The sequence below is a fragment of the Heterodontus francisci genome, chromosome 1 (genome assembly GCF_036365525.1).
Source record: "Heterodontus francisci isolate sHetFra1 chromosome 1, sHetFra1.hap1, whole genome shotgun sequence".
In the NCBI taxonomy this organism is placed as follows: domain Eukaryota; kingdom Metazoa; phylum Chordata; class Chondrichthyes; order Heterodontiformes; family Heterodontidae; genus Heterodontus; species Heterodontus francisci.
Genome location: NC_090371.1, coordinates 271,493,699 through 271,521,646, shown reverse-complemented (window position 1 = coordinate 271,521,646; position 27,948 = coordinate 271,493,699). Strand labels below are relative to the sequence as shown.

At 43.9% G+C, this 27,948-nt stretch overlaps 2 protein-coding genes across 7 annotated transcripts in view; one reads left to right on the top strand and one right to left on the bottom strand.

Annotated features, from left to right (window-relative positions):
- sh2d4a (SH2 domain containing 4A) overlaps positions 1 to 11,066 on the top strand; it is a 51,828-nt gene extending 40,762 nt beyond the window's left edge. For all 3 annotated transcript variants that reach the window (XM_068045024.1, XM_068045015.1, XM_068045033.1), the window contains exons 7-9: positions 2,868 to 2,998; positions 8,730 to 8,950; positions 10,431 to 11,066. In XM_068045024.1, the coding sequence (XP_067901125.1) occupies positions 2,868 to 2,998; positions 8,730 to 8,950; positions 10,431 to 10,523 (445 nt within the window). In that variant the 3' untranslated portion in view covers positions 10,524 to 11,066. The remainder of the gene's footprint in view (positions 1 to 2,867; positions 2,999 to 8,729; positions 8,951 to 10,430) is intronic.
- Positions 11,067 to 12,807: 1,741 nt separating this feature from the next.
- Positions 12,808 to 27,948, bottom strand: part of LOC137376426 (chondroitin sulfate N-acetylgalactosaminyltransferase 1-like) — a 159,241-nt gene continuing 144,100 nt past the window's right edge. For all 4 annotated transcript variants that reach the window (XM_068044984.1, XM_068044975.1, XM_068045002.1 and 1 more), the window contains 3 exons: positions 23,426 to 23,520; positions 21,986 to 22,067; positions 12,808 to 19,929 (listed from right to left, as the gene is read on the bottom strand). In XM_068044984.1, the coding sequence (XP_067901085.1) occupies positions 19,640 to 19,929; positions 21,986 to 22,067; positions 23,426 to 23,520 (467 nt within the window). In that variant the 3' untranslated portion in view covers positions 12,808 to 19,639. The remainder of the gene's footprint in view (positions 19,930 to 21,985; positions 22,068 to 23,425; positions 23,521 to 27,948) is intronic.

The window sequence follows — 27,948 nt, the reverse complement described above, 5'->3', positions numbered from 1 at the left end:
TTGAAAATCTCTGAGAGACTGATGAATAATCACCAATTTCCGGCACACAGTGCAGATGTGTGTCAGGGATCAAGTGAGAGAAACAGCAGAACATATGAAAGAAGTAACTGTACTGAAATGCTTGAATGGCAAAATAAGTTTGCCGCAGTCATGTTCAGTGGGCAGGCTCAGAGGAACATTTGTGGAAATTTTGAGTCAGGGATTGCAGTGAAATAGAGAAAGTTTGAGTTGGAGCAAAGTTCCCAATTGATTCGTAGCCATCAATTTGCATACTCTTAATTATGTACTTGTCCAACATTATATAGCTTTATATCTTGTGACCAAAGGTATCGAGGACCGAGCACAGTGGCATTAGTTGGTTAGTTTTCTCATGATCATCGGTAAGTATTTAAACCGATGGGCTAAGGATTTCCTTTCTAATTGATTATTTTCCAATTCTGCTGCTCCTTTATTTCTCTATCACATTTCAGCAAAATAAAATCTTCCTGATGCAGCTGCTACGATGTATTTTCCCTCTTCCCAAACTTTAAACTTTAAAGAATTTCTCACTTGCTGCCTCAGTTTCTCCCTTCACTGCCCCCATCTCGATTTGACTGGTAGCCTCCTCACATGTGGAGGTCTTCAGTGTATATCTTCGCTCATGAGACTGGAATCCCAAGGCTCTGACTGCGTTCAAATCAGAAACTACGGGGGGAATTTTATGGAGGGTGTCGGCCGTCAGCCGGAGAGCCGGCGAGAGACCCGCGTTGGCTTATCATTGAACGGGCCTTCCCCAGGGAATCACAGATGCTTGAGAGGCCACTGGCGGGCCTTTCCCGGGATCAGAACCCCAGGGGTGGAAAGTCCCGCCAGTCGAGAGCTGCAGGCCAATTGGAGGCTGGCACCTTTTTTGTTTAGCAGTGCCACCGATGAGGTGGTGGCTGCTGCCAGAATGGCACCCACTGGAGTTCCAGGATCACAGAGCGACCCAGGCCAGAGGTAAGTGATGGGGAGGGGTTGTATGGGAGTGGGCAGCAAATGTAGGAGGTGTGGCTCTCCGCAGCACCGCCCCCCCTTTCCTGATGCCAAGTCCCTCGATCAGGTATGAATGCCTTTGAACGAGGGACCTCTACCCCCGCCCCCCCCCCCCCCTGCCAGGAGGCCTCGAGCAACCCCACACGGGTTTGCATGTTGTGCTCCCCGCATGGCGACTGGCCCACCCACCCACTGGGTTAATACTGTCCACGGGTCTTCTTGCCACAGACTTAATTGGGGTGGGGGCAGGAATGTGGCGGGGCCACCATCCTGCCCAATTAAATGCACTCCCACCTCCGAACTCTTCATGGGAGAGAGCATAAAATACACTTTTTTTGGGGGGGTGGGGGGAGTGTTACACTTCTATATCAGTCTGTAAATTCTGTGGGTTTCTAATCATTTTATGCTTGTATTTTGCTGCTGGAATAAAGCTTCTAGGCCTAAGAGGAGGACTGAATACACTACAGGGGAGTTGCTGAAATTCTCATCCAGAATGGGCAGGTGGGTTGGAGGGATAGGGAAATGCAGCTGCTCGAGTTCTTCATTGGTTCTCGGACAGGCATTCCGTGACCTCCGCTACTAGGCCTTGCTGCTTGGGGTTGCTTTAAATACTCTGATCACTGATTAGGAAAAACGCTATATTGACAGCTTCATATGTCAGCATGTCTGTGTGGTTTGATGCCCTGCACTTCAGTGAAATGTGTGTAGTTTTATTGCTTGTCACCAGTTGGTAGTCACGGGACTTGGGACTCTTTCAACCAAATTTGTTAATTTTAACTTTGTTGTCAGTGATGGATTGAGCTTTGACATGGTATGCTTGACATCCAATGTCAAGTGTACACTTCCATGATTTCCTTTATCAACTGCAAATGGACAATACCATTTCCTTTGAAATGGAAGCATAGTTCAATTTGTTGTGCACTTCCTTCATCAGAGAATTGTGGAAAATGTCTGTATATATTGAACCAATTTTATACATTTTTTGAAATCTGTTCCATGCTAGAGCAAACTGATATTTACATTTAAATATAAATTGAGCCAAGTTTTGAAGGCACCAATAATATTTGCGAAATGACTTGGAAAAGTAACAGTATGGTTGCATTATTAAGTTTCTTGTACCATCCTGCTATTGCCTATCGGATTATTTGATCATATGCAGTGGCAGTAAGGTTGGATTTCCACCTCAGACTGCTACATTGGAGTTATATTGTGTTATGTTTGTGTTGGTTGCTGGATGCCAGTTTATTTCTAGGTGCCCCTTCATTTAGTAAGAAAACATCTAGATACAGAATGGCATTAAAAACCGCTTTGATGAAGATCTTGTCCCAACTTTGTTACCATTCCTGCTCACTCAACTGAAGCAGCAGCATGTGGAGGTGAAAGGTGGTATATTTTAAATTTCTGTTGTGGGTTGAGATTGATGGATTAACCAGGGTTTGTGCAGTAGGTTATCAGTTATAGAGCAGCATTTCCAAAAATGCTAACTGAAGACTAGTTAATTCCGCAAACAATGAATGAAAATGGACTATGGTCTGTTGTAAACAAGGAGACTCGAGCGTAAACACAGGCCAGCTGGGCTGAATAGCCTGTTTTGTGTTGCACATTTTGTGCAATCTTGAAAATCAGAAAAGCACTGAATCAAAACATCAATTATATCACTCCGGGATTAGAGAGTTTGATGCATTAAGAAATGGAAGAAAGATGTGCATTTATACCTTTCAAGACCTCAGGATGTCCCAAAGTGCTTTACAGCCAATGAAGTACTTTTGAAGTGCAGTCACAACAAAAGAAAGGAGGGTGCCCTTGCTTGTGATTAATTAATGATGGTGTGCATTTCTCTGTTACTGCTATAGAAAGGATGCTCAAACCCAGAAATTGACCGACAATAGCCATGAGAAAATCATCAGATGGTTCAGAGAGCAGCAGATCCCACTTCGAGCTGGTTATGAAAAATACTGTAACGTCATGGCACCCTGGTTCCACGGTAAGCCATCGAATTCTTTCCTGTTTAAATCCAGCATTCATTACTTTTCTCATTCCCTCTGCTCTACCTCCCTTTCATTCTTTTCTCTTTCATCTGCTGGCCACGGCCGCCACCCCCCCCCCCCCCCCCCCCACAGTGGGATAGCTCAGCAAACATGTCGAGGTTTGGTATTAGACCCCTGCTTACTCTGCTGTTTTAGCAGGATGAAGTTGGAGGTTCTACAGTTGGCTTTAGCACTCTGACATTAGCAGGAAATGTTGGCCATCCTCTGAGGTGGAAAAGAGGGGTTTGAGTAAGTTCAAAAGCTACTCCTCGGGGCAAAGGATGCTGTTTGGGAATTCAAAGACTGTCCCACTTTCAGCACTCTGTATTGGCAGTGCCAAAGTCCAAAGTGGGTGGCACAGCTGGTTGCTTGTCTATTCCAAAAACATGCCTTGGTCCTCGGCCTTAGGAGAAAAGTCTCTACTGCACTTTACAATATCTTTTCATATACCACAACAGCCGTGCTGTGATCTCCTGAGTGCATCCTGAATTCATGCTGTGATAAGGTATAGAATGTGCCAGTTAACACACAATGGAATGATTGAGGATAGTTCAGGGACCAAGGGCGAGGGCACACAGATGATGTGGCGCTTGGAGGTCAGGAGGAGCTGCTGCTCTGCCTGGCTTCATGTCCTCTTCCCATTCCTCCTCCAAGCCAAGGGGACCCATAGGAAGATGCCTGTGACCAAACACTCACTTTCGTCTGGTGTCTCCTCTAAGGGCTTCAATAAGGTTGAGCGGCACAGTACCCACTCTCTCTTTGGTAAAGTCCTCAGAATTTCTAGAATAAATGTTGATAGTGTCGGTGCAGTATTAGCACAGTCTCCCGATGTGTCTCAGCAGTTCTCTTCAAACCTCCAGCAGCAAATGAACTGTGAAAGTTCAACAAGGCTCAAAGTGCTTGAAATCCTCAGCAATGACTACTTTACTTCTCAGTGGCTCATATTAAAAATTGTTACTGAACCGCTAGCCTCCAAAATGCTGTGCAACCACTTTTTAATAAGTGCTAGCAGGCAATTTAATTGTCAATCAGGGCCTGACCGATCCTCGGGACGGCTGTTCCTAGTACACGATTCAACTCCTTTACCAAGGTGGCAACTTACGCTAAAGGCATTGCAGCTCAAGGCCCCATCTTGCCCACCTCGGAAGCTCTTTAATGCCTAAAGTATCTGGGGGGGAAATCGCCTCCATAGCATCCGGTGTGTGCTGCAATGGATTTTCCCCCCCCTCACTTGACACGTTTTGGATGCCGGAGATGCCAAAGCACATAAGTTAATTTTGAAATCTGAAGCACAAGACTGAAGGTACTGAATGAAACACTGTTGTTATCACTGATCAAAGCATTTACTTAAGTGAAAGTTTTTCAGGATATTATTAAAAGGACCATCAGCTAAATTTAAATATTTGCTATATCCATTAAATCATGCTGACTTGGGAATGTTCTGTGAATGGTGGTGCACAATTAACAGGAGGAGGAGGCTCCACAAATATCCCCATCCTCCATGATGGGGGGAGCCCAGCACATCAGTGCAAAAGACAGGGCTGAAGCATTTGCATCCTGCGGTGTGTAACTCATCTCCTGACTCCCCAAAGCCTGTCCACTATCTACAAGGCATAAGTCAGGAGTGTGATGGAATACTCTCCGCTTGCCTGGATGGGTGCGGCTCCAACAACACGCGAGAAGCTCGACACCATCCAGGACAAAGCAGCCCGCTTGATTGGCACCCCATCCACAAGCATTCACTCCCTCCACCACTGACGCACAGTGGCAGCAGTGTGTACCATCTACAAGATGCACTGCAGCAATGCACCAAAGTTCCTTCGATAGCATCTCCCAAATCCGCAACCTCTACCAATTAGAAGGACAAGGGCAGCAAATGGATGGGAACACCACCACCTGCAAGTTCCCCTCCAAGTCACGCACCATCCTGACTTGAAACTATATCGCCGTTCCTTCACTGTCACTGGGTCAAAATCCTGGAGCTCCCTTTCTAGCAGCACTGTGGGTGTACCTACTCCACATCGACTGCAGCGGTTCAAGAAGGCAGCTCACCACCACATTCTCAAGGGCAATTAGGGATGGGCAATAAATGCTGGCCTAGCCAGCGACACCCACATCCCATGAATGATTTAAAAAAAAAAAAAAATCCAGCCAGAAGTGCCGAGTGGATGATTCATCTCTGCCTCTGCCTGAAGTCCCCAGCATCACAGATGCCAGTCTTCAGCCAATTCAATTCACTCTGCGGGATATCGAGAAACTGCTGAAGGCACTGGATGCTGCAAAGGCTATGGGCCCTGACAGCATTCTGGCAATAGTACTGAAGACCTGTGCTCCAGAACAAGCTGCGTCCCTAGCCAAGCTGTTCCAGTACAGCTACAGCACTGGCACCTACCTGGAAATGTGGAAAATTGCCTAAGTATGTACTGTACACAAAAAGGTCAAATCAAACCTGGCCAATTACTGCCCTCTTAACCTACTCTCAATCATCAGCAAAGTGATAGAAGGGGTTGTCGACAGTGCTATCAAGCGGCACTTACTCAACAATAACCTGCTCACTGATGCTTGGTTTGGATTCTGCTAAGGCCGCTTAGTTCCTGACCTCATTACAGCCTTTGTCCAAATGTGGACAAAAGAACTGAACTCTAGAGGTGAGGTGTGAGTGAGAGTGATTGCCCTTGACATTAAGGCAGTATCTGAATGAGTTTGGCATCAAGAAGCCCTGGCAAAACTGGAGTAAATAGGAATCTGTGTGGGGGGAGGGGTGGTGGTGGCGGGGGTAAACTCTGTAATGGTTTGTCATACCTAGCGCAAAGGGAGATGGTTGTGGTTGTTGGAGGCCAATGATCTCCGTCCCAGGACATCACTGCAGGAATTCCTCAGGGTAGTGACCTAGGCCCAACCATCTTCAACTACTTCATCAATGACCTTCCCTGCTTCAGAAGTGGGGATGTTCACTGCACAATGCTCAGCACCATTCGTGACTCCTCCGATACTGAAGCAGGCAGTGCCCAGATGCAACAAGACCTGGACAATATCTAGACTTGGTCTGTTGAGTGGCAAGAAACATTCATGCCACATAAATGCCAGGCAATGACCATCTCAGACAGAGAGAATCTAACAATCTCCAGTTGATGTTCAATGGCATTAGCATTACTGAATCTCCCACTATCTACATTCTGGGGGTTACCATTGGCCAGAAACTGAACTGGACCAACCATTGTGGCTACAAGAACAGGTCATAGGCTGGGAATTCTGCAGCGAGTAACTCTTCCCCCTGACTCCCCAATGCCTGTACATCTATAAGGCAGAAGTCAGGAGTGTGATGGAATACTGTCCCCTTGCCTGGATGGGTGCAGCTCCAACAACACTCAAGAAGCCTGACACCATCTAGGACAAAGCAGCCCACTTGATTGGACCCCATCCATCACCTTCAACATTCACTCCCTACACCACCGACACAGTGGCAGCAATGTGTACCATCTGCAAGATGCACTGCAGCAATGCACCAAGACTCCTTCGACAGCAGCTTCCAAACCCATGACCTCTACCACCTAGAAGGACAAGGGCAGCAGATGCATGGGAACACAACCACCTGCAAGCCCCTCTGAGCCCCACACCATCCTGACTTGGAACTATATCACCATTCCTTCACTGTCACTGGGTCAAAATCCTGGAACTCCCTTCCTAACAGCACTGTGAGTACACTGTGTACTTACACGCCAAGGACTGCAGCAGTACAAGTAGGCGGTTCACTGCCACCTCCTCAAGGGCAATTACGGATGGGCAATAAATGCTGGCCTAGCCAACGATGCCCACATCCCATGAATGAATTTAAAAAAAACTACAATTCCTGGGCTGCACCTGGATGCTTCTGGGTGTGCTGAATCATACAATTTACCCCGCTATACCCCAAAACACATTTCTAGCCGAAGATCAGAACATATATTGAATTTTAACTAGAAATAGTTGAAATGTGGAAAGACTATTGAAATTGAAAGTTATTTTAAAAAAAGTAATACTAGAACTTTAAAAAAAATTTCAAACAGCCAGAAAGGGATTAATTTAAAAAAAAAAGACAAGATAATGAAATTTAAAAATGCCTTAAACACTGAAGATTTTTACAAGTCAAAGTTTTAGAATAAATGTATAGAAATCAAAGGAAATTAAATGTAAATCTTGGTCGGTAAGACTGGTGAACAAAGTTTTTGCCTTACGGAAACTGCTGTAATGTGCTGTCAGCTAGTGAGAGTATTGTGTTCTGCATTCACCAAACTCAGAATTTTTGATTTTTTTTTGGGAGGTTGAGCACTTTGCTAACTGTCTTTCAGATTTTATTTTAATATTTTGGTGCCGGTTTCAGTCTCAAAGATTTAGTCTGTTTAACCATTAGTGAATTGTTCCTGCTATTTTCCCATTTATACTGTCTTGCCCCATTCAGTGACTCATGTTGGGGGCCTCTGCACACTCACCCAAGTTGTTGTTCTTTGTGTGAGTCTAGATTGGGAAGGTTGACGCTTTATTTACACATGGACGGCATCACCGTCCGATATTTCTGCACTACAGAAGCGGGAACCCCTGTGGAGTTACTCTTCTGATCTTCCCATGCGGTGGCCGGAATGCTGCCTCCACAGGATTCTCTATCTCACATCCCCTAGGAATGGAGTCACTATCCATTTGTACAACATGACTCGGTGATGCATGATAGCTTTACGTACAAAGCATTGGAGATCTAGAGATTGTCAATTTCACTTTCAACATTTCTCTGCTTTTTATTACATCTCCAATCACCAATGATCCTTTTCCTTTTTTATATATAAAATCTTCTAGAGGGAATGGATACTAGGCCTCATAAGTCTACCCTTTTTGATTTATATTAATCCCATCTATTGCTTTCATCTCCCTTAATCCTTTCTTGCACCAGAGACACATTCAATTATTTCTCAGCCACTGTTCTCTTCAGTAGCCCTTTTCATAGTAACTTATTCAGCAACCCTTTAATATTTTGGGTGGAATAGTTCCACTTAACATCCCATCATTAACTTTCTCCCATTTAACTTTTTCATCCTATTATTATTTGAATCAGTTTACTGTAGTGAATAACTTTTCAGGATCAATTTTGGTAATTCTCTTCATAATCATGAAATTCTAAATTCTTTTTTTCTTTCAAAGAAAATGAGCTTGAATTGGAATCATCCAGAAGGAGACCATTCGGCCCATCATGTTTAAGGGAGCTCTCTCATTAGTCCCACTCCCCTGCTCTTTCCCATAGCCCTGCAAATGTTTCTTTTTCAATTCACTTTGAAAGTCATTATTGAATCTGCTTCCACTACCCTTTTCAGGCAGTGCATTCCAGAACATAATTCGCTGCATAAATAAAGTTCTCCTCCATTCTCACCTAGTTCTTTTAATTGATTTATTTTAAATCTGTGTCCTCTGGTTACTGGCCATCCTGACAGTGGAAACAGCTTCTCCATATCTATTCAAAGTTCCTTGAACCTTCCTCTTAACCAGGGTTACTTATCAATAGTGGCTCGTTAAACCTACATTTCTATGATACGATCTTTAATTGTGCTTTGGGGATTGAATATCATAATTCAATTTACGTTGGTGCAAAATGAGTGGCCTTAATCACAAGCTACCTGAGATATTGCTGGGTTACTTCCACTGACTGCTGTGATTTATTTGCAGGTGTTATAACCAGGCAAGACACTGAGGAACTTCTCAGCAAGAAAGGAGCTGGAGCATTTCTAATCCGCATCAGTGAGCGGATAATCGGTTATTGCCTGTCTTATCGAAGCAGTGACGGGTTCAAACACTTTCTGATTGATTCCTCTAAGGACTCTTATACCTTTTTTGGTGTAGACCAGTTGCAACACGCGACGCTAGCCGACCTGGTGGAGTATCACAAGGTAAATGATGCGGACCTCCTTGCTAATCTCTATAAATTGCTCAAGGGATTCTTGCGTTTCTGTTTGGTTTCCCCTTGCTGGCTCAGGTAATTATAACCTGCAACAGATGAGGGAAGGCTGTGCTTTTAGGTGTCCGCTCTATTCTGGGCGAGGCCATTCAGCCCAGGTGGCAAAAGGGAGGAGAGAAGTTGGTTGGGGGAAATCCTGCTTCTGATTGCTATCTATTGGGCCTCACTAGAAGTGTGTGCATGTGGCTATTTTAGTTGAAGGCAGGATGTTGGACTCCACTGTGACTGCCCCTATGGTTCAGCAGCCTGCTGGCACTCGGAGGGAAGTTTTAACATTTTGCTGTGGGGAGAAACCAGCAGATTTCAGTTGCACTTGGATCAGCAGTATTGGTGACACTCTGCTGTTACCCGCTTCCAGTTACTTTCCCTACCAGCTCATGCCCCAGTGTTTAACCTCTTCCTGTTCCCTCTTTTCACATCTGACTGAGTCATCAACTGGCAGCAAATATTTTTTGGTCTTTTTTGTTTTCATTCCTCCCAGTCATAGAAACAATTTTGTTTGGGTGTACTGCTCTATCTACTGAATGGAAATGACTGGTGACCCTGGGCTCAAGTCCATCACCTTCTGTGCAGAATCAAGTGGTCTAACACTTTTTAAAAATTTGTTCATGGGAGTTGGGTATCGCTGGCAAGGCCAGCATTTATTGCCCATCCCTTGTTGCCCTTGAGAAGGTGCCCGTGAGCCACCTTGAACCACTGCAAATGTTGTAATTTGGTGCAACTGAGTGGCTTGCTAGGCCATTTCAGAGGGCAGTTAAGAGTCAACCACATTGCTGTGGGTCTGGAGTTAAATACAGGCCAGATCAGGTAATTACAGCAGATTACCTTCCTTAATGAACATTTTGACAACAATCCACTCTTTTCATGGTCACCATTACTGATACTAGTATTTTATTCCAGATTTATTTCACTAGCTGAATTTAAATTCCCCGCTGCCTTGGTTGGATTTGAACTTCTCTGGATCATTAGTGCAGGCCTCTGGATTACTAGATCAGTAACCTGATCACTCTGCTGCCATATCCTGTTGCCTGTCTACCCTACTCATTGAGGCTTCAGGTCGCCCAACCTCCCAATGATAAATGACGATAAACCTAGAGATGCCATAATTGCTGCCTTCAAGATGCAATTAATGAGCTCAAGATGGTGGCTTATAACTTGTTTGGGTTGGGTGCCTTTGTTATTGATGTCTGACTGAAGTTTGGAAGGCAGGCAGCAAAACAAATTGGGAACCTTGTAAACCAAAACACCTATAAGCTATGTACTAGCAATGCATGGCTAAAAGATTAATCCATTTGATTGAAAGATAAAGAAATATATTAAGGCAATTCCATATTTTAAAGTTACTGTATATTTTGATTTATTGAAAATTGCTAGGCAATCTGTTTCCTAAACTTCAACCTTCCTATTGACAGGACGAGCCAATCACATTAGCAGGTGCTGAGCTTTTACTTGAACCATGTGGCCAGTGCAGGGATCCTCCAGACTATGCATATCTCTTCAACTAAATCCCTTGGAACCAGGAGGTGCTGCCACATCCATTGTAGTCTTCCTTCAAAATGTTCACTTCAGTGGACGATCAAGCAGGGTAACTGAGGCTCAGCAATGAAATCACACTTCCTTTGAGAACATCATGCAAGAAGAGTATCAATTGCATTCAACGTGGACAGGATTCTTTCACTTATATCTGAAGTACCTATTTAAGAACAAATGAATTTGTAGTCAGGGCTCTAGCTATTACTATTTTTGAAGGGGTGAGGCATTTACTCAGTTTTATGGCATACTTTGTGTATTATAGATTAGGAATCCTTTAGATAGAGTGTTGTGCAACCAAGTATATAAACTCTTCTTAAAAGTCCATTTATTTTACTAATATATACTGGATATATTGTAAAGGTAATTTGTTTGTTACATTCCAGCCTCTGTTTGGCAATGTAATAGCAATATATGCCTCATCATGTACAATGGAAGAAATGTATTTTTATACAACTGCCAATTTAAAGATGAACTGTGACATTCACGATTTTTAAAAAATAAAGTACATTAAAAGAGCCATAATCTGTCTATTCTCGATCAGTGGTTCTCAAACTTTTTTGGTTGGAGGACCTCTTTTCAAATGGATTAATAATCAAAGAAACCCCCCCTCCCACTCTAAATTATACCATTTGATCATATGAAAGTTCTGCTTGTAAAGAGTATTTTAATAATGCTTATAAGAAAACAAGTATTTACTTAGATATCCGTGAGATGGGTGTGCCTGCTTCTCACCACAGTGTCAGTCATTCCTTGGGAGGAGCCTGGAGAATGCTTGAAGAGAGCCCAGGGAGAGCAGGAACCTGGACAGAGAGCAGAACATGGAGAAAGCACTAGGGAAGCATGGGGAGTGCAGAAGCAGAGGTGGGGGGGGAGCGGAGCACACTTCTGGCAGCTGCTTGCTCTTTACTCTTGACCATAAGGCTGACCCTGTGTCGTGGACCCCAGTTTGAAAACCATTGTTCTAGATCGTTGAATAGGGTCCAAATCTGAATATAACCTAAGCCATCCCACTGATGACCATTGTACTTTATTAAATCCAAAGTGGAATTCTGACCACTGTTTTGTCTTTTACATTAGATGGTTCTTTCTTTTCTTTTGGGCCTCCTTATCTCGAGAGACAATGGATACGCGCCTGGAGGTGGTCAGTGGTTTGTGAAGCAGCGCCTGGAGTGGCTATAAAGGCCAATTCTGGCTACGCCAATTTATCTGGACTTATAACCCGTAACTGCTGCCTTCCGTGTTGTTTTAGTCGCTGTAAGGCAACTATGGAGTGACCTCTCTCCATGGCGCATGCCTGGGCAAATTTATGGAGGTTGAGAGTTGCCCAGTCGTCAAAACCCCCCTCTCGGCCTTTCTGGTGGGGTCCAAAGGAGTGCAGGACACGACGTTTGGCACCAGTATGGCTGCAGGAACTGCCGGAAACATGCCAAAGGTGACACATGACCGCCTACGGGGTTCTGCTCCGGATTTTCTGTTAGGGTTTACTCCCTTAGCCTTGGTCTCTCCCGAGACGCCCACAAGGCAGTGGGGTTGTTGGGGCCCCTACACAGGTGTAGGATGGTGCCGGTGGGAGGAGGGGATGCAAGGGGGAGTGGTAGAGGGAGGAGGTGGTGGGGGGGGGTGCTGATGGTTAACACACAATTTCAGCAGCTATGATAACTGCACAACAATATTTGCTTTGACCAGCCTTAACTGAATATGCCACCTTAGGGAATCATCTGTAAACAACTCTTTGTGCATTTTGAGTCCAAAAAAAGAGACTCAGGAAGCAAGGGTTTTTGGTGGTGCCTTGTACCTGGGTTTGTTTTTAAACTGTCCATAAATGGCCTGTTTAAGTTGTGCTGCTGTAAGTCTCCACTGCCTGCAGTAGTTTAAAGGGTCAAGCAGCATCTGCAACATTTATCACGCTGTGGCCTGCACAAAGCTCAATCCAGTACTAAGGGTAATTACACTGGTTAGCCCCCTGCTGGTTTCCATTAAAACTTTATTCCTGATTTTCCATCACCAAGCAACAATCAGTTGTGCCCAGTGGTACTGAGGCAGTAATTATAGGAAAGCTTGGTGCATGATGTCACATGATTACTGTTCACTCTCCTATTTGGCCATTGCAAAATAGTCAGGTGACAAAATGGGCAGGAGCACCCTTTTAAAGTGCATGCCCCACGAAGACCAGGCGAGGGAGGGGGGGAAATGTTGCCTCGAATGAAAATGCCACATCTAGCAATTGGAAAGTGAACTCCAACATGGAGACCAGGTTTGTACATTTATTGTGAAACTTGCTCATCGTTCAGCATTTATACAAAACACCCCAAATAGCACAGTTGTAAGCTTACCTGAATTCAGTTACTGTACAGTATTTTACAGTGACTTAAATTATCAACATTTCAAAAGTAAATACATTGAAATCTACAGAACAAGGGGAAAAAACCCTCAAAACTTTACAATTCCCACAAGCAAAACCATCTGCAATGTATTTTGATAAGGCTGGATAAACCTCTGTTCTCTGGTCCATGAATTTTGTACCAAGCTTAACAGCACCACTGGTCAAACACAGCACCACTGGTCAAACACAGCACCGTGAAGGAAAGCTGATGTGTGAATTTTCTTTTCACCTTGAACTTCATTAAGATGGAATGATTCTATCAGTTTCTGCTCTAGTATATATTTCCATAAATATTTCAGTTTTCAATCATGAAAATTAACTCTGCATTGCCAATTCTGACTTTAAAAGACAGGAATGGGGGTTTATAAATGTGACTTGTTCCATTGCCTGCATTTTAAATAAATAAAAATTCTAGCTATTCCATCTGACACATCCCATTAATCTTTGGTAAAGCCTGTAGATATTGACTGGTAGACAGCATTTCTCACTTGTTCTGTTTTTGACACCTTCATTAATGGAATTCATCAATTTATAAAAACAAGCAGCCCAGCCTGAGGCTCAGATAATTGAGAATCTCTGAAGCAAAGTTTACACTACTCTTCTTTAGGCCACAAATGCATTCCAGCATCAGTGCAGTTCAATCGTTGGTGCAATGGCATTTCTGCTTCGATCATGGGGTTCCGGAGGCAGCTGCACACAAACAGCAAAACAGCCCCATTTGTCAAATGGTTTGGTTGTATACTTTGTAATGCACTCTAGCTGGGTCATGTTGCAATGACAGAGAAGCTATAGTCATGCCCTTGTGGGTTACGTAGTGTCCTCAGTACCCAAGTACATTACAAATCCAGGCTCTGATTCTTGTGTCACTGTAAACTGAAACTAAGTCAACTTGAACAGTGTAGAGAGTGAAGGGTTTTGACGGAATACATGGGGAGAAACTGTTTCTACTGGCAGGAGGATTGGTAACCAGAAGACGCGGATTAAAGATAATGGGCAAAAGACCAGAGGGGAGATAAGGAGAATTGTTTTTTAATGCAGCGGGTTATGATCTGGTCTACACCGCCTGAAAAGGTGGTGGAAGCAGTCAATCATACTTTCAAATGGAAATTGGATCGGAACAGGAAACTTTACTGGGGAAGAGAACAGAGCAAGAGAGTGGGACTATGAGATAGCAGATAAATTGAACAGATATTTTGCATCGGTCTTCACTATTGAGAATACAAGTGACATCCCAGTATTAGCTGTAAGTCAGGAAATGGAAGGGAGGGAGGAAATCAAGAAAATTACAATCACCAGGGAAGTGGTACTAAACAAATTGTTGGAGCTGTGGGCTGACAAGTCCCCGGGTCCTGATGGACTTCATCCTAGGGTATTAAAAGAAGTGGCTAGTGAGATAGTTGATGCATTAGTTTTAATTTTCCAAACTTCCCTAGATTCAGGGAAGGTTCCGTTAGATTGGAAAATAGCGAATGTAACTCCTTTATTCAAAAAGGGAACAGAAAGCAGGAAACTACAGACCAGTTAGTTTAACATCTGTCTTAGAGAAAATGTTAGAAGCTATTATTAAAGATGTTATAGCAGGGCATTTAGAAAAATTCAAGGTGATGAGGCAGAGTCAAAATGGTTTTGTGAAAGGGAAATCATGTTAAACCAATTTTTTGGAGTTCTTTGAGGGAGTTACATGTGCTGTGAATAAAGATGGATGTATTGTACTTAGATTTCCAGAAGGCATTTGATAAGGTGCCACATCAAAGGTTATTGCAGAAAATAAAAGCTCATGGTGTCGGGGGTAACATATTGGCATGGATAGAAGATTGGTGCGTGAACAGGAAACAGAGAGTAGGTATAAATGGGTCATTTTCTGTTTGATAAGATGTAATGAGTGGTGTGCCACAGGGATCTGTGCTCGGGCTTCAACTTTTTACAATTTATATAAATAACTTGGATGAAGGGACCAAAGGTATGGTTGCTATATTTGCTGATGACACAAAGATAGGTAGGAAAGTAACTTGTGAAGAGGACATAAGGGGGCTACAAAGGGATATAGATAGGTTAAGTGAGTGGGCAAAGACCTAGCAAATGGAGTATAATGTAGGAAAGTGGGAAAGTGGGAAATTGTCCACTTTGGCAGGAAGAATAAAAAAAAATATTTTCTAAATGGTGAGAGATTGCAGAGCTCTGAGATGCGGAGGGATCTGGGTGTCCTAATACATGAATCGCAAAAGATTAGTATGCAGGTTCAGCACATAATTAGGAAAGCTAATAGAATGTTATCGTTTATCGCGAGGGGAATTGAATACCAAAGTAGGGAGGTTATGCTTCAGCTATACAGGGCAATGGTGAGACCACATCTGGAGTACTGTGTACAGTACTGGTCTCCTTATTTAAGGAAGGATATAAATGCGTTGGAGGCAGTACAGAGAAGGTTTACTAGACCAATACCTGGAATGGGCGGGCTGTCTTACGGGGAAAGATTGGACAGGCTAGGCTTGTATCTGCTGGAATTTAGAAGAGTAAGAGGCGACTTGATAGAAACATATAAGATCCTGAGGGGTCTTGACAGGGTGGATGTGGAAAGGATGTTTCTCCTTGTGGGAGAATCTAGAACTAGGGGTCACTGTTTAAAAATAAGGGGTTGCACATTTATGACAGAGATGAGGAGAAATTTTTTCTCTCAGAGGGTCGTGAATCTTTGGAATTCTCTTGCTCAAAAGGTGGTGCAAGCAGAGTCTATGACTATTTCTAAGGCAGAGGTGGATAGATTCTTGATAGGCAAGGGGGTGGAAGGTTATCGGGGGTAGGTGGAAATGTGGAGTAATCAGTTCAGCCATTAACTTATTGAATAGTGGAGCAGGCTCGAAGGGCCGAGTGGCCTACTCCTGCTCCTAATTCGTATGTCTAATTAGATCTTTCAAAGAGCCAGTACAAGCACGTTGGGCTGAATGGCCTCCTCCTGTTCTGTAAAATTCTATGATTTGATTACTTTTCTAAGTTGAAGTATACAACAGGACAAGAATGTATGATCCATATATATTGGAATGCACTAGACTGGAAGTGAACACAGTGGTCTATTTGATCAATAGTGTGTAAACTAGGTACATCATTTATTAAATTGAGAATGCCCAGCTCAAAGTTTAAGTATTTATAAAATTCAGTTAATGTAAACACAATACTTTTAACACTGAAGCTTTAAACAATTTAAAAAATATTGACAGCACTCCACAACCCTGATAAATCAACAGATTATATGACTGTACAAATACTGCATAGATTTTAATTATTAACATGTTTGGTCCAAGGTATTTTACAAAATTCACTTACCATATATAAAAAAAATTACCTGTATGTCTCAAGTTTATCAGATTCCAACCTTACCAAAAAGAGAGTAAAGTTTGTGTGTCTGTGTCTCTCTCTGTCTTTCCCTCTTTCTCTTCCACTCTCCCCAATACCATGGAGCAGCTCATTCTGGAGGGAAAAGAAGCCATGAGTCTGCTTGGCCCTCGTTATTGTGATTTAATGGGAGTCAATAAATGGGCAACACTGACCACAGGTTAGGAAGAGCACTGGTTGTGTGTGCCTGCTTACCTGGGGTGTTGGCATGGTTACAATGAGGGCCCAAAGGGAACAGATGGTAACCATACACTTCATTAGGAGTTTCCATGGAAATCACTATTGCTGACTATCCTGCCTTAAGAAACCAGAGATTCTCATCCCACCTGGAAGTATACGAGGCTCTAATTTTTCACAAATGTTGTAAAGTGCAAACTATATTTAATGAGATCTGGTTTCAATCACACAGCCTTTGGTAACTTAATTTGTGTGTTTCACCTCCCCAGTCCCACCTTCTCCTGAGAATGAGTACAAACACAAGTGTATGGTCCTGGTAAATATTTGTTCTTAAGGAAAAGTTTCTATCCTTAAGGCTTTGTTTTTCCTGAAAAATCTCAAACCAAATTTCTTTCAACAAATGGTGTTGTTGGTGAATGAGAACTGTTTGTTGATTGGAGGGGGGGGGAAGGTTTGTGACTTTTAATTGATTGCCTAATCGTCCCTGTACATCTACAGACCACTGGTCTCTCAGCAGCTTTAGAAATACAAAGTAAGATGCAAGATATTGGTTAACCAAATGCCACACAGCTACTGAGTACTATAAGCTCACTGGCAAAGCTTCAAATATTTAAAGAAAAGAGAGCAAGAATGCTGGAAATCAAAGAAAATCCGATAAAGTTGAACTGTAGCTGAAACTTTTTCTTTCAGAAGTCCATCAATCTGCTGTGCCTTTCCAGACATTTGCTGTTCTGACCTCAAAGTATTTTGCAAACTCTGTAACTTCAACAGTAGTTACATTATGTTTCTTTCTGTGCTGCTTGAGGCAAACTCATAAATGTACTCGCCAAGACTCCTTCGGCTGCACCTCCCATACCCGTGAGCTCCACCACCTAGAATGATAAGGGCAGCAGGTACATGGCGACACCATCACCTCCAAGTCACACATCACCCTGACCTGGACAAATTTTGCCGCTCCTTCGTTGTCGTTGGGTTAAAATCCTGGGAAAACTCTACCTAACAGTGCCTTCGCCACTTGGAGAAGGCAGCCCATCATCACCACCTTCTCAAAGACAACTGGGAATAAATGCCCAAATTCCAAGAATTAACATTAAAAAAAAACACTCATTTGGCTACCTGTAATCTTCCCAGTCTGTCTCAGGACAGTTGTAAGGTGAGACCGAGATAGCCATGAGCTCTTGGCCAGATCACTCACTGTCACGACTTGAAACAAACACAACAGAAAATGGTTGACGACATCTCAGAACGGCTAAACTCCAGAATGAATTTCATGGTTGCAGTAGAAATAAAACTGCTGATACTGTAGATTCCTTTTTTTTCTCCTAATCTAATTCCTGCTGTACCTGGTTGTGGAACAAAAATAAAAGGTGCTTATGAAGTGTAGTTTATGATGTAACCTGGTAGTCCAGATGCAGTTAAAAAGATGCATGCTAGTGATACCACTGTATCAACTGAGAAACTACTCTAAGGCAGAAATGTACACTGTTCATTACTAACTAATTTATACATGGCCTCACTGCACTGTACAATGGTTTTGTTCGTAAGGCGTCCATTTTATACATAACAGGGTGCTAGAAGTCATGAAGCAAACAAACAAAAGTGCAACTGAAGGTTTGAGGAACAGTTTCAGAGTCATTAATCCACTAGGAATATTTTGGACTGAAAATAGCTCCAACAAGTCCTGTATTACTGATAATGGGTTCACAGCTTAGGTTCTGTCAACTGAGTCTATGGGGGCACTGAGTTTGCTTGGCCTGAAATATGCCACACTTTTGATTTACCCTCAACACCATGATATTTTGTTGCAGCTTTTGTCAGGGAGCAGGTCAAAACAGTCCTCTGCTTTTATCTGAGGAGACAGCCAAAAACCTACAAAATGGGATAAATAAAATTCGCCAATGGCTGCAGATGAAACTTAATATGGAATATTGCACATAGGAAGGAAATTAAATGGACAATACAAGTACTTCATGAGTGGTGTGTCAAAGTGGCCAGGAATGAAGTAGAGAGCAATCTCGGATTATTAGCAGACTGGGCAATTAATGGGTCCAATCATTGTGGAGCAGTAAACAACAATGCTGACAAAACTGTAAAGCACAAGTCTGAGGAAGTTGTTCATAAACTCTTCAAATCTTCGAAGGAAAGCAGACATCTTCCAGCATCTAAGCTACCACTCCTCCCTCAGCTACCATCTGTTAAGAACACATTCATTGTTCATTCATCTTATCGCTGGTTGTGAAACGTTCTATGGCAGAAAAATGGCAGCCATACTTCAAGGTACATCATCGTCCATGAAACACTTTGGACCAGAGATGCAATAAGGCGCTTTATAAATGCAAGTCTTTGTTTTACTGTGCACTGGTCAGACGGCACCTTGACTAATGCTGGTCACTGAGACACAGGGAGACATTCAACCGTTGGAGGCGATGCAGAGTAGAACCCTGAGGCTGATTCCTATTGTCAGAATACTGAGTTAAGAAGAAGGCTTTAAGAAACTTACACTCTTCAGCCTTGAAAGGAAGTCACTGCAGAGGTATATAAGATAGCAAACAGAATAGAAAAAGTAAATTATGTTGTGAAAGGGACATGGGGTCACAGGTATAGACTAATTTAAGAGTGATCAACATGGAGTGAACTTGAGTAGGGTAGCGGAGGTTGCAGAAAGGTTGGGCAGTTCTGGATGATTGAGCTAGAATGGGCTTCCTCCTGCTTACCTACCATTTGATTCATGATTAGCTCAAGTGGCCGCTGCAGACCCTAAACTGTTGAAACGCTTTTCAGAGTAAATCCTCATCAAAATGAAGTCATAATTTTAATGAGAATATATAAATACTATACACAGGCATACATTGCTGTGCTGCTATTGTCAGTAATCTGAACCAGTTTACTGTCTCACATGAGCAGTAGAATTTATCTATATTAACCTCCTATTGACCTTGAAGTTGTGGATGTTCAATCCATAAATCCCACCAGTAGTACATGTGTGACTTTCCCTTAGGCTGTAGGAGAACAATGTATATTGTAACATAACGGAGGTGTTTTGCATTGCAGACAACGGCTTGAAAACAATTTGCTTCCATGATGGGTTCTCTACCCATGTCAGGTTCCCAACGCTAAAGCCAACGCGGAATGGACTTCTCATGTTTTCTTCATGCTGGTCTTGTGTCGCTGTTTGCGGAGATGTGCTTCGATCTCGTGCCTGAAGACCAGCATTCCCAGCTGGGCGTGCGAGGCCTCGTTCATGGCTTTGGACTGCATGCACATGCGGTATTGTTCGGGGGTCAGCTCGTCCACACAGCGCTTCTCGTGCCAGAGGTGGAATAGTCCACGGACTGGTGTTCGAATCACTATCAGGTCACTGTGGAGGTATTTGCGGTAGAGGTGAACATCCTCACCTCCCCACCCTTTTATGTCCAAGTCAAAACCACCTGGAAGAACAGACACTTCAGATGTTCAAACATTTCATGATCAAATTCAAGCAGAAAGGTTTTGGCAGTTAACAATAATCCCCACTCCCTTAAAAAAGATGAGATAGGCTATGACAAGGCTAAGTAAAGCCATTAAAATATAAAGGGCAGAGTTGTTTAAATATTAATGGAAATTATTCTTCATTACTTCGTAGGCCATTCAGCCCCTCAAACCTGTTCTGACATTCATTTACTCAATGCATATCCCATGATAACCTTACCTAACCAAAATCTATTGATCTTAGTCCTGAGAATTTCAGTTGACCTCCAGTGTCCACAACCTTTTGGGGAAAAGATTTCCAGATTCCCTCTGCCCTGTGTGTGAAAAGGTGCTTCCTGCTTTCAGTCCTAAATGATATAGCTCAAATTTTAAGATCATGCCCCCTTGTTCAAGATTTCCCCCACCAAAGGAAATAGTTTTTTTGTATCTACCCCATCAAATACCTTTATTATTTAAAAAATTCTGATTAGATTACACATCAAACTTACACAAAAAAAACTCAAAGGAATACAAGCCATGTTTGTGTAACCTGCCCTCATAATTTAACCCTTTAAACCTTGGTATAAATCTTGAGAGTCTGTGCTGGAGCTCTTCCAAAGCAAATAATGTCTTTCCTGAGGTTCAGTGCCCATGACTGAACATAGTGAGTGGTGGGGGATGGGGGGAGTGGGGGGGGGGGGGGGGGGGGGGCGGTGGGGTAGGCAGGGAAATGAGGTGTCTGAATTGATCATCTGCATTTGTCTGAAACCAATTTGGAGTTCTGGTGTATGCTCACACTTGGGAGTGCATGAATTGGATTCTTAAATCTTGTACATGTAATACACATGGACAGTACCATCCAGGTTCTCAACCTCTGTGACTGACTGACATCCCGTTTCAATGTTTCCCCCCTCTGCAACATTGATTAGTCACTACACAGGATTGGTTGAAGAAAGCTTTTTTTTTAAATGTCAAATTTAAAGGGGAAAAATTAAGTGTGCACACTGCCTCTTATTTAAATCTTACTTTTCCTCAATCTATCCCATACAGTTCAGTGTCATGCATAGCCCAGCACTTTTGCCTCATAGTCAAAAGGCTTTGGATTCAATTTCCATTCCAAAGTCTTCAGCACATTTTCTTTTAAATTATTTTTTTTTGAGTCTGTGCTGCAGCCAAAGACTTGCAGGTTGATAGGTAAATTGGCCATGGTAAATTGTCCCTAGTGTAGGTAGGTGGTCGGAGAATGAGGGAAGGTGGGGATGTGGTAGGGAATATGGGATTAATGTAGGTTTAGTATAAATGGGTCGTTGTTGGTCAGCACAGACTCGGTGGGCCGAAGGGCCTGTTTCAATGCTGTATCTCTAAAATAAAAAAAAATAAAAAGTGGCCTGACCAATATTTAGCCCTCAAATATTATCTAGTCATTATCACACTGTAGTTTGTGGGATCTTGCTGTGCACAAATTGGCTGTCATGCTTCCTACATTACAATAGCTACTACACTTTGAAAAGACTTCATTGGCTGTAAAGTGCTTTGGGAATTTCTGAGGATGCGAAAGGTGCAATATTAATGCAAGTCCTTTCCTTTTTAGTGAACAATATAAATAAAAGGAACACTGTTGTGTGAAACTGTGAGCTGGCACGGGGGATGAGATTGGATCGGGGAGTGGGGGGATGAATCGGACAGAGACCAACATATTTTCCCTGTCAATTGGCTCCATAAATATCTGTGGACTAAATGGGGCAGATACAGGATGTAGGATTTTAAATCAAATGCCATGGATATCTTTTTCCAACACTGAACACTTTCCTCAGTCATCTGAAGCCAAACTTCTCTGTGTGTTGTGACTCAGTAATTAGAGATCTGTCTAATCTTATTGAACCAATTCACAAGGTGCTGTTATCACAGCATCAGCCACTCCAGATTATGTCCTTCAATATGGCAACAATACAGTAGGTGGCAGTCTTGCTGCTGGTTGAAGAACAAATCACGAATACAGTCTCTCCTGAAAGTAAGTCCTTTTGTTTGTACACTCACCGATATTGATGAAATCTGATCTATACTGGCAAGTCATTCCAAAGCCAAAGTCCCTCCAGAAGCCTGAATCCTTCTTAATTGCCTTCAACAAAACGAAGAGTCCAAATTAACTGTCAATACTTCAGATTTTTCATAGCCTGTTCCTATCATTCTCCCTTCCACAATACCGTGAAGGTAAAGAAGACAAGAAATAGCAGCAGAAGTCGACCATATGGCCCATCGAGCCTGCTCCGCCATTCAATACAACCATGGCTGATCTTGGGCTTCAATTCCACTTTTCTGCCCGTTTCCCATATCCCCTGATTCCCTGTGAGACCAAAAATCTATCTATCCAAGCCTTAAATGTATTCAATGATGGAGCATCCACAACCCTCTGCGGTACAGCATTCCAAAGATTCATAACCCTTTGAGTGCGGTAATTTCTCCTCATCTCAGTCCTGAATGATTGATCCCTTATCCTGAGACTGTGTCCCAATCTCTCAGCTTCTACCCTAACAAGCCCTTTCAGAATTGTGTACGTCTCAATTAGATCACCTCTCACTCTTCTAAACTCCAGAGAATACAGGCCCAATTTACTCAGCCTCTCATCATAGGGCAACCCCCTCATCCCAGCGACCAATCTAGTAAATCTTTGCTGCACTGCCTCCAGTGCAAGTATATCCTTTCTTAAATGTGGAGCTTGTATTTTACTTCTAAAAATATTCCAGTTAGAATAATAGAATGATAAAGCACAGAAGGAGGCCATTCTAACCATTGTGTTTGTGCCTGCGAACACCACTAGATGACACCAGCACACACTGTTAAAAAGGACGGTCTTCCTTAATGGCTCAGCCTGGTTCCGTAATGATCCAACTACACCAGGAAGGTGTGAGCCTCAGTCTCTGCTAAGCTGGTTGACCACAGCTGAGTATAGAGTGGGGGGCTGCTGCAGCTCCCCACAGCACCTATAGGCTAGAGAACAAAAGAATCTGTCGGGGTTTTTGCTCCTAATCTGGTGATCCCTGCTGGAATATCAAGGGAGAACAGGATCAGCTCTGATACTTGCAGCCCCTGTCATATTGTCTAGACTCACACACAACCACTTGGATTGTGCTGAGGACCTGTGAACCATACTCTAGAAGAGATGAACCTTTATTTTCAGCGATGATGCAGCTGGCTTGCTGCACTATGGCTGTACCTCTTGGCCATTGATTGAGAATGGAATTGTGATGGAAAAATGAAGAACCCACACATTCCCACACCACAGTAAAGCAGCATACGATGAGAAAGTACTAACAGTATATGGCTGGGCTTATGTGAGCAGCAGCCCCGGAAGTCAATCTCGCGGCCATATGTTTGGAAGTCAGGCATGTTGTGGGCTGTGTTAATGGGTTCTCCAAAAAGGCCATTTTCCTACTGAGTTCCATAGTCACGTACTGTACGCTGAAATACAACACCTACCAGCTGCTGTTCAATGGGTGGAACAGTGTCGTGATGACCATAAATAATGGCAGGATTATACTGACTGAAGAGGACAGGGTAGAAAACCTTCTTTCCTGCAAGACAGAAAGAAAATGTTAAACTTGTAGCAATGGGCCAAAGGGTGCTGCAGCTTCTTTGATGGAAAGAGGGTCACCTTGTTGCACTTTTATAGCTGTGCCCAGACTCCCAAATGGCAGGGTGCCTCCCAGGTCCCAACCGATAGGATATAATGGAGTGGGTGCAAAAGGAGGTGGGAGAGGGAATAGAACAGGCAGAGGAGGGTAAATGTGTGGCTGGAGAGATGATGTACAAGGGAAAGGGTTCAGATTCCTGGGACACCAGAGGAGTCCTGGGACGAGAATGGCTTGTACAGGATGGACAGGCTTCACCCAAACAGGGCTGGGACCAACATCCTCACTGAAAGAGTAAGTCGTTCTGTGATAAAGGGTTTAAACCAGGGGCCCCCAAAGTATGACTCACGGGCCAAGTGTGTCCCAATTAATTTTTCTGACCGGCCTCCACCCCCCGACAAATGCACCCCCCCCCCCCCCCCCCCCCCACCCCGCTCGCTCCAGACCTCGTAGCTCCCTCCCACTCCTCTGGCTAATTGATCCCTGCTCGAGCCACCCCACTCTCCAGTCGGTCGGTCGCTCCCCGACGCCCCCCCAGTCACTAGCTCTAGGCCGTGCTTCATCCCCCCCTCTCGGCCACTTGCTCAGTCACCAGGCGCCGCCCGAAGAAGCAAGGTGGGCTGCAAGGGGTGACGGGGTGACGTAGGAGCGAGTGGCCGAGAGGTGGGAAGCGGCACGGCCTAGAGCGATCAGCCGGAGAGCGAAACAACGAACAATCGGCCAGGGGAGTGGAGGGGAGCAGCGAGGTCTAGAGCGAGCGGTTGAGGGGAGGAAGCGTCGAAGCCTGGAGCGAGGGGGAGAGCTACAGCCTCAAAGTCTTCCATTCAGCCACTTCCTCCAGTCGAGTTGGGGGGCTGGATATCCAATGATGCTTTATCGCACATGCGCGAAGATGGACCTGGTGCGGACATGCTCTGATGATGTCAGCGGGTCGGTGCGTCGTCAGGTATCACTTTAAAAAAAAAATCAACCGCACAGATCAATTTAATAAGCATTAAGGTACAGCCTATGGAAATGGGTATAAATCTGACCATGCACAGCAGAAAAAACACAAGCCCATGACGCACTGATGTCTCTCTACTCTCATTGGTTCAGCTGTAAAGTGCCCAACTGTTAAGGCCAGCCAATCAAAGGCAAGTAGCAAATAGCCTATTAAACAGAATGCAATGCAACGGTTCCCACTCTACATCAGACTTCAATATTTTTGTTGTCGTCCTTTTCAGGTTCCACATCATTAAGTCACCATGTCAAAGAAATGAAAGATTGATGCAGAATGTCGCAAATTTAATGAAAAGTGGTCAGAAGAATATTTTTGTGTCCCTCAGATAGATAAAATTATTTGCTTGATCTGCCAAGAAACCATTGTGGTTTCCAAGGGATATAACATGAGAAGGCATTACGAGACAAAACAGCAGGACAGGTTCTCTGAATATATGAGCGAACGCAGGAAGGAAAAAATTGAGCAGTTGAAAAAATCCCTCGCAGGCCAGCAAAACCTCTTCAAAAAGAAATTTGAGGAAAACGTTGCCTCTGTTAGAATCAGCTACCGAGTGTCTCAGCTAATAGCAGCGGGCGCAAGCCTTTTACAGAAGGAGAGTTAATCAAGCAGTGCATGCTACAAGTAGTCGAGGAAATCTGCCCAGAAAAGCGAGACCTCTTCGAAGCAGTGAGTCTGTCAGCTAGCACAGTTACTAGAAGAGGAGAGGACTGAGGTGACGACCGGCTGACACAATTACAAGGCTACGCCCAAAATTTTGATGTTTTTTCTATTGCTTTGAGAGTAATGACACTGTTGACACAGCTCAATTGCTTGTATTCATTCGTGGTATTGACGAATCGTTCAACATTACTGAGGAACTGGCAGGGCTGTATAGTATGAAAGACACTACTACAGGGGCAGACATTTTTACGAATGTCTGCAAAACACTTGAGCGTCTGGATTTAAAGTGGGAAAATCTGATGTGTGTTACCACCGACGGGGCAAGGAACATAACGGGGAAAAATGCCGGGTTGATAGGTAGAATTAACGGCCAGGTAGAATCAATGGGCACAGCAAAACCAATCGGATTACACTGCATTATCCATCAACAGTCGCTTTGTGGAAAGGCACTAGACTTCGATGAGGTTATGAAAGTTGTAGTGTCAACGGTAAATTTCATCCATTCTCGTGCCCTCAATTCCAAAGTTATTTGGAAGACATTGATGCACAGTACAGCAATGTGCTCTACCACAGTGACATTCAGTGACTCAGTCGCAGCAGAGTGCTCAAAAGATTTTTGGAGTTGCGCACCGAAATCGACACATCATGACTGAAAAAGGCAGACCTGTGAAAGAATGTTTTGATAGGCAGTGGCTATGGAAGCTCGCTTTTCTAACCGATCTAACTCAGCACATAAATGATCTCAACATTAAATTGCAGGGCAAAGGGAAGCTAATCTGTGATTTATATAGCAATGTGAAAGGGTTCGAGATGAAGCTGCAGCTGCTTAGTAAGCAGTTAGCTGAAGGCAAACTCAATCATTTTCCAGCTTGTGCAACTCTCAAACAGAGCCAAACTCTGGCAACAGAATTTCCAAGGGGCATGGCAGTGCAAAAGGCTGCATTGCTACAAGAGCAGTTTTCCGAGAGATTCCAAGGTTTCCACTGACATGATGCTGACATACGGCTTTTTGAAAATCCATTTGCTGTCAGTGTTGATTCAGTGCCAGAATCTCTACAAATGGAACTCATTGATCCCCAGACAAACAATGCTTTGAAGGACAAGTACAACGAAGGTGATTTGATTGCATTCTACAAGCACCTCCCAAGTGACAATTTTTCATGTCTGAAAAAAATTGCGCGGGGCTTCATTATGATGTTCGACAGCACGTACATTTGTGAAAAGACATTTTCACGGGTGAGGATTGCCAAATCAAAGTTCAGGTCAAGACTATCTGACAATCATCTGCACGCTGGAGTGTGCATTGCTGTCTCCAATATGACCCCAGGCATTGGCCGCTTAGTCAGTGAGAAGCAAGCGCATAAATCACACTGAGGGTTTCAGAGAACGCATCAGGCCTGGGAGGGTGAGTACATGTTTGTTAATGGCCAATGGTAAAAAAAGTTTGGGGACCCCTGGTTTACACTAATATGGCAAGGTAAGGTAAAAAAAAAATGAGATGAGGGTACAGAAAGGAGAGCAGGGGAGGTAAGAGATGGAATAAAAAGAGGAATATGGGCTCTGAGTGTGTTCTTGGCAGGATGATGCAGTAATTCACCCAGGGGGCTGGATTTCATGCAGGAGGCAAGGCTCCTGGCATTGGGCCAAAAAGGCAGGGGGAACCCCGCCTCTGTATTTTTTCAGACCCCCGGAGAAATTCTCCAGTCTTTTGCTGTCAAGATTTAAGGACTTAATTGGGACAGGGATTCTGCCCCCAAGAGCTGCCAGCCAATCATATGGCTGGCAGCTCAGCAATCTCAGCAGCGTCACTGGGAATGGTGGCCACTACCGGTACTGCAGAGGCCTCAGACCTCAGCTCAGCGCTGGAACCCTGGAGGTAGATGGAAGGCCCCGGTGAGGGGGGGGGGGGGAGCTGGGGAACTCGGCCGGGGGAAGGGGGTTCCAGGGGGCACAGTCGTTCCCGGAGGGGGGGGTGTCCTTCCGTGGGCTACAAATTGCCCAAAGGGAGGGTGTCTCGTTTTCCAAAGCGCCGTCCCATGCAGCGGAGGCACCCCCCCCCAACCCCGCCTACCACTGGTAAGATCCCAGCAGTGGCAGGAAGAGACCCTTATTTGGCCTCTGGGCAGGAAGGTCATCGTCAGCCTATCCCGCCTCTAGGAGAATTGGAACCACAATTCCTGGCGTCAGGTTCCACGGTGGACAATTCCGCCCCAATTCTCTGGCCCCCCCACCCCCCACCCCATCCATGAAACCTGCCTTCGGGCATGAGAACAAAATCCGGCCCAGGGTTTCTCACCAAGGCTAATTTGGCTAATGAGATTGTTGTATCTTTTTTTTTCAATCCACTTCCCTGTCAATTAGATAAGGATAATAAGTGTCAACATGCCAATTTGCTTTGTTTTTATGTTCACCTAACTTAGGATGTCCGGAAAGTAATTTGTATCATTTGGGAAGGCGGCCTTAGGTAATTTGCCAAATGAATTCACTGTGTAGTGTAAAGGATATTGCTTTGTATGCTTACTCATTATCATTTAGCTGCCAAATACCCCACAGATCTGGTTAAAGGCCATTCTACTTGCTCCATCCCTACTTCCGAGTCTTTTCAGTCAGCGTTCTGCAAGGTAACAATGTGGAGAATCCCTCATGTGTTTACCCTCTCACACATGCTTGCCAGATGCTTTTTAAATTAGGCCATCACCTAGGACAAGGTT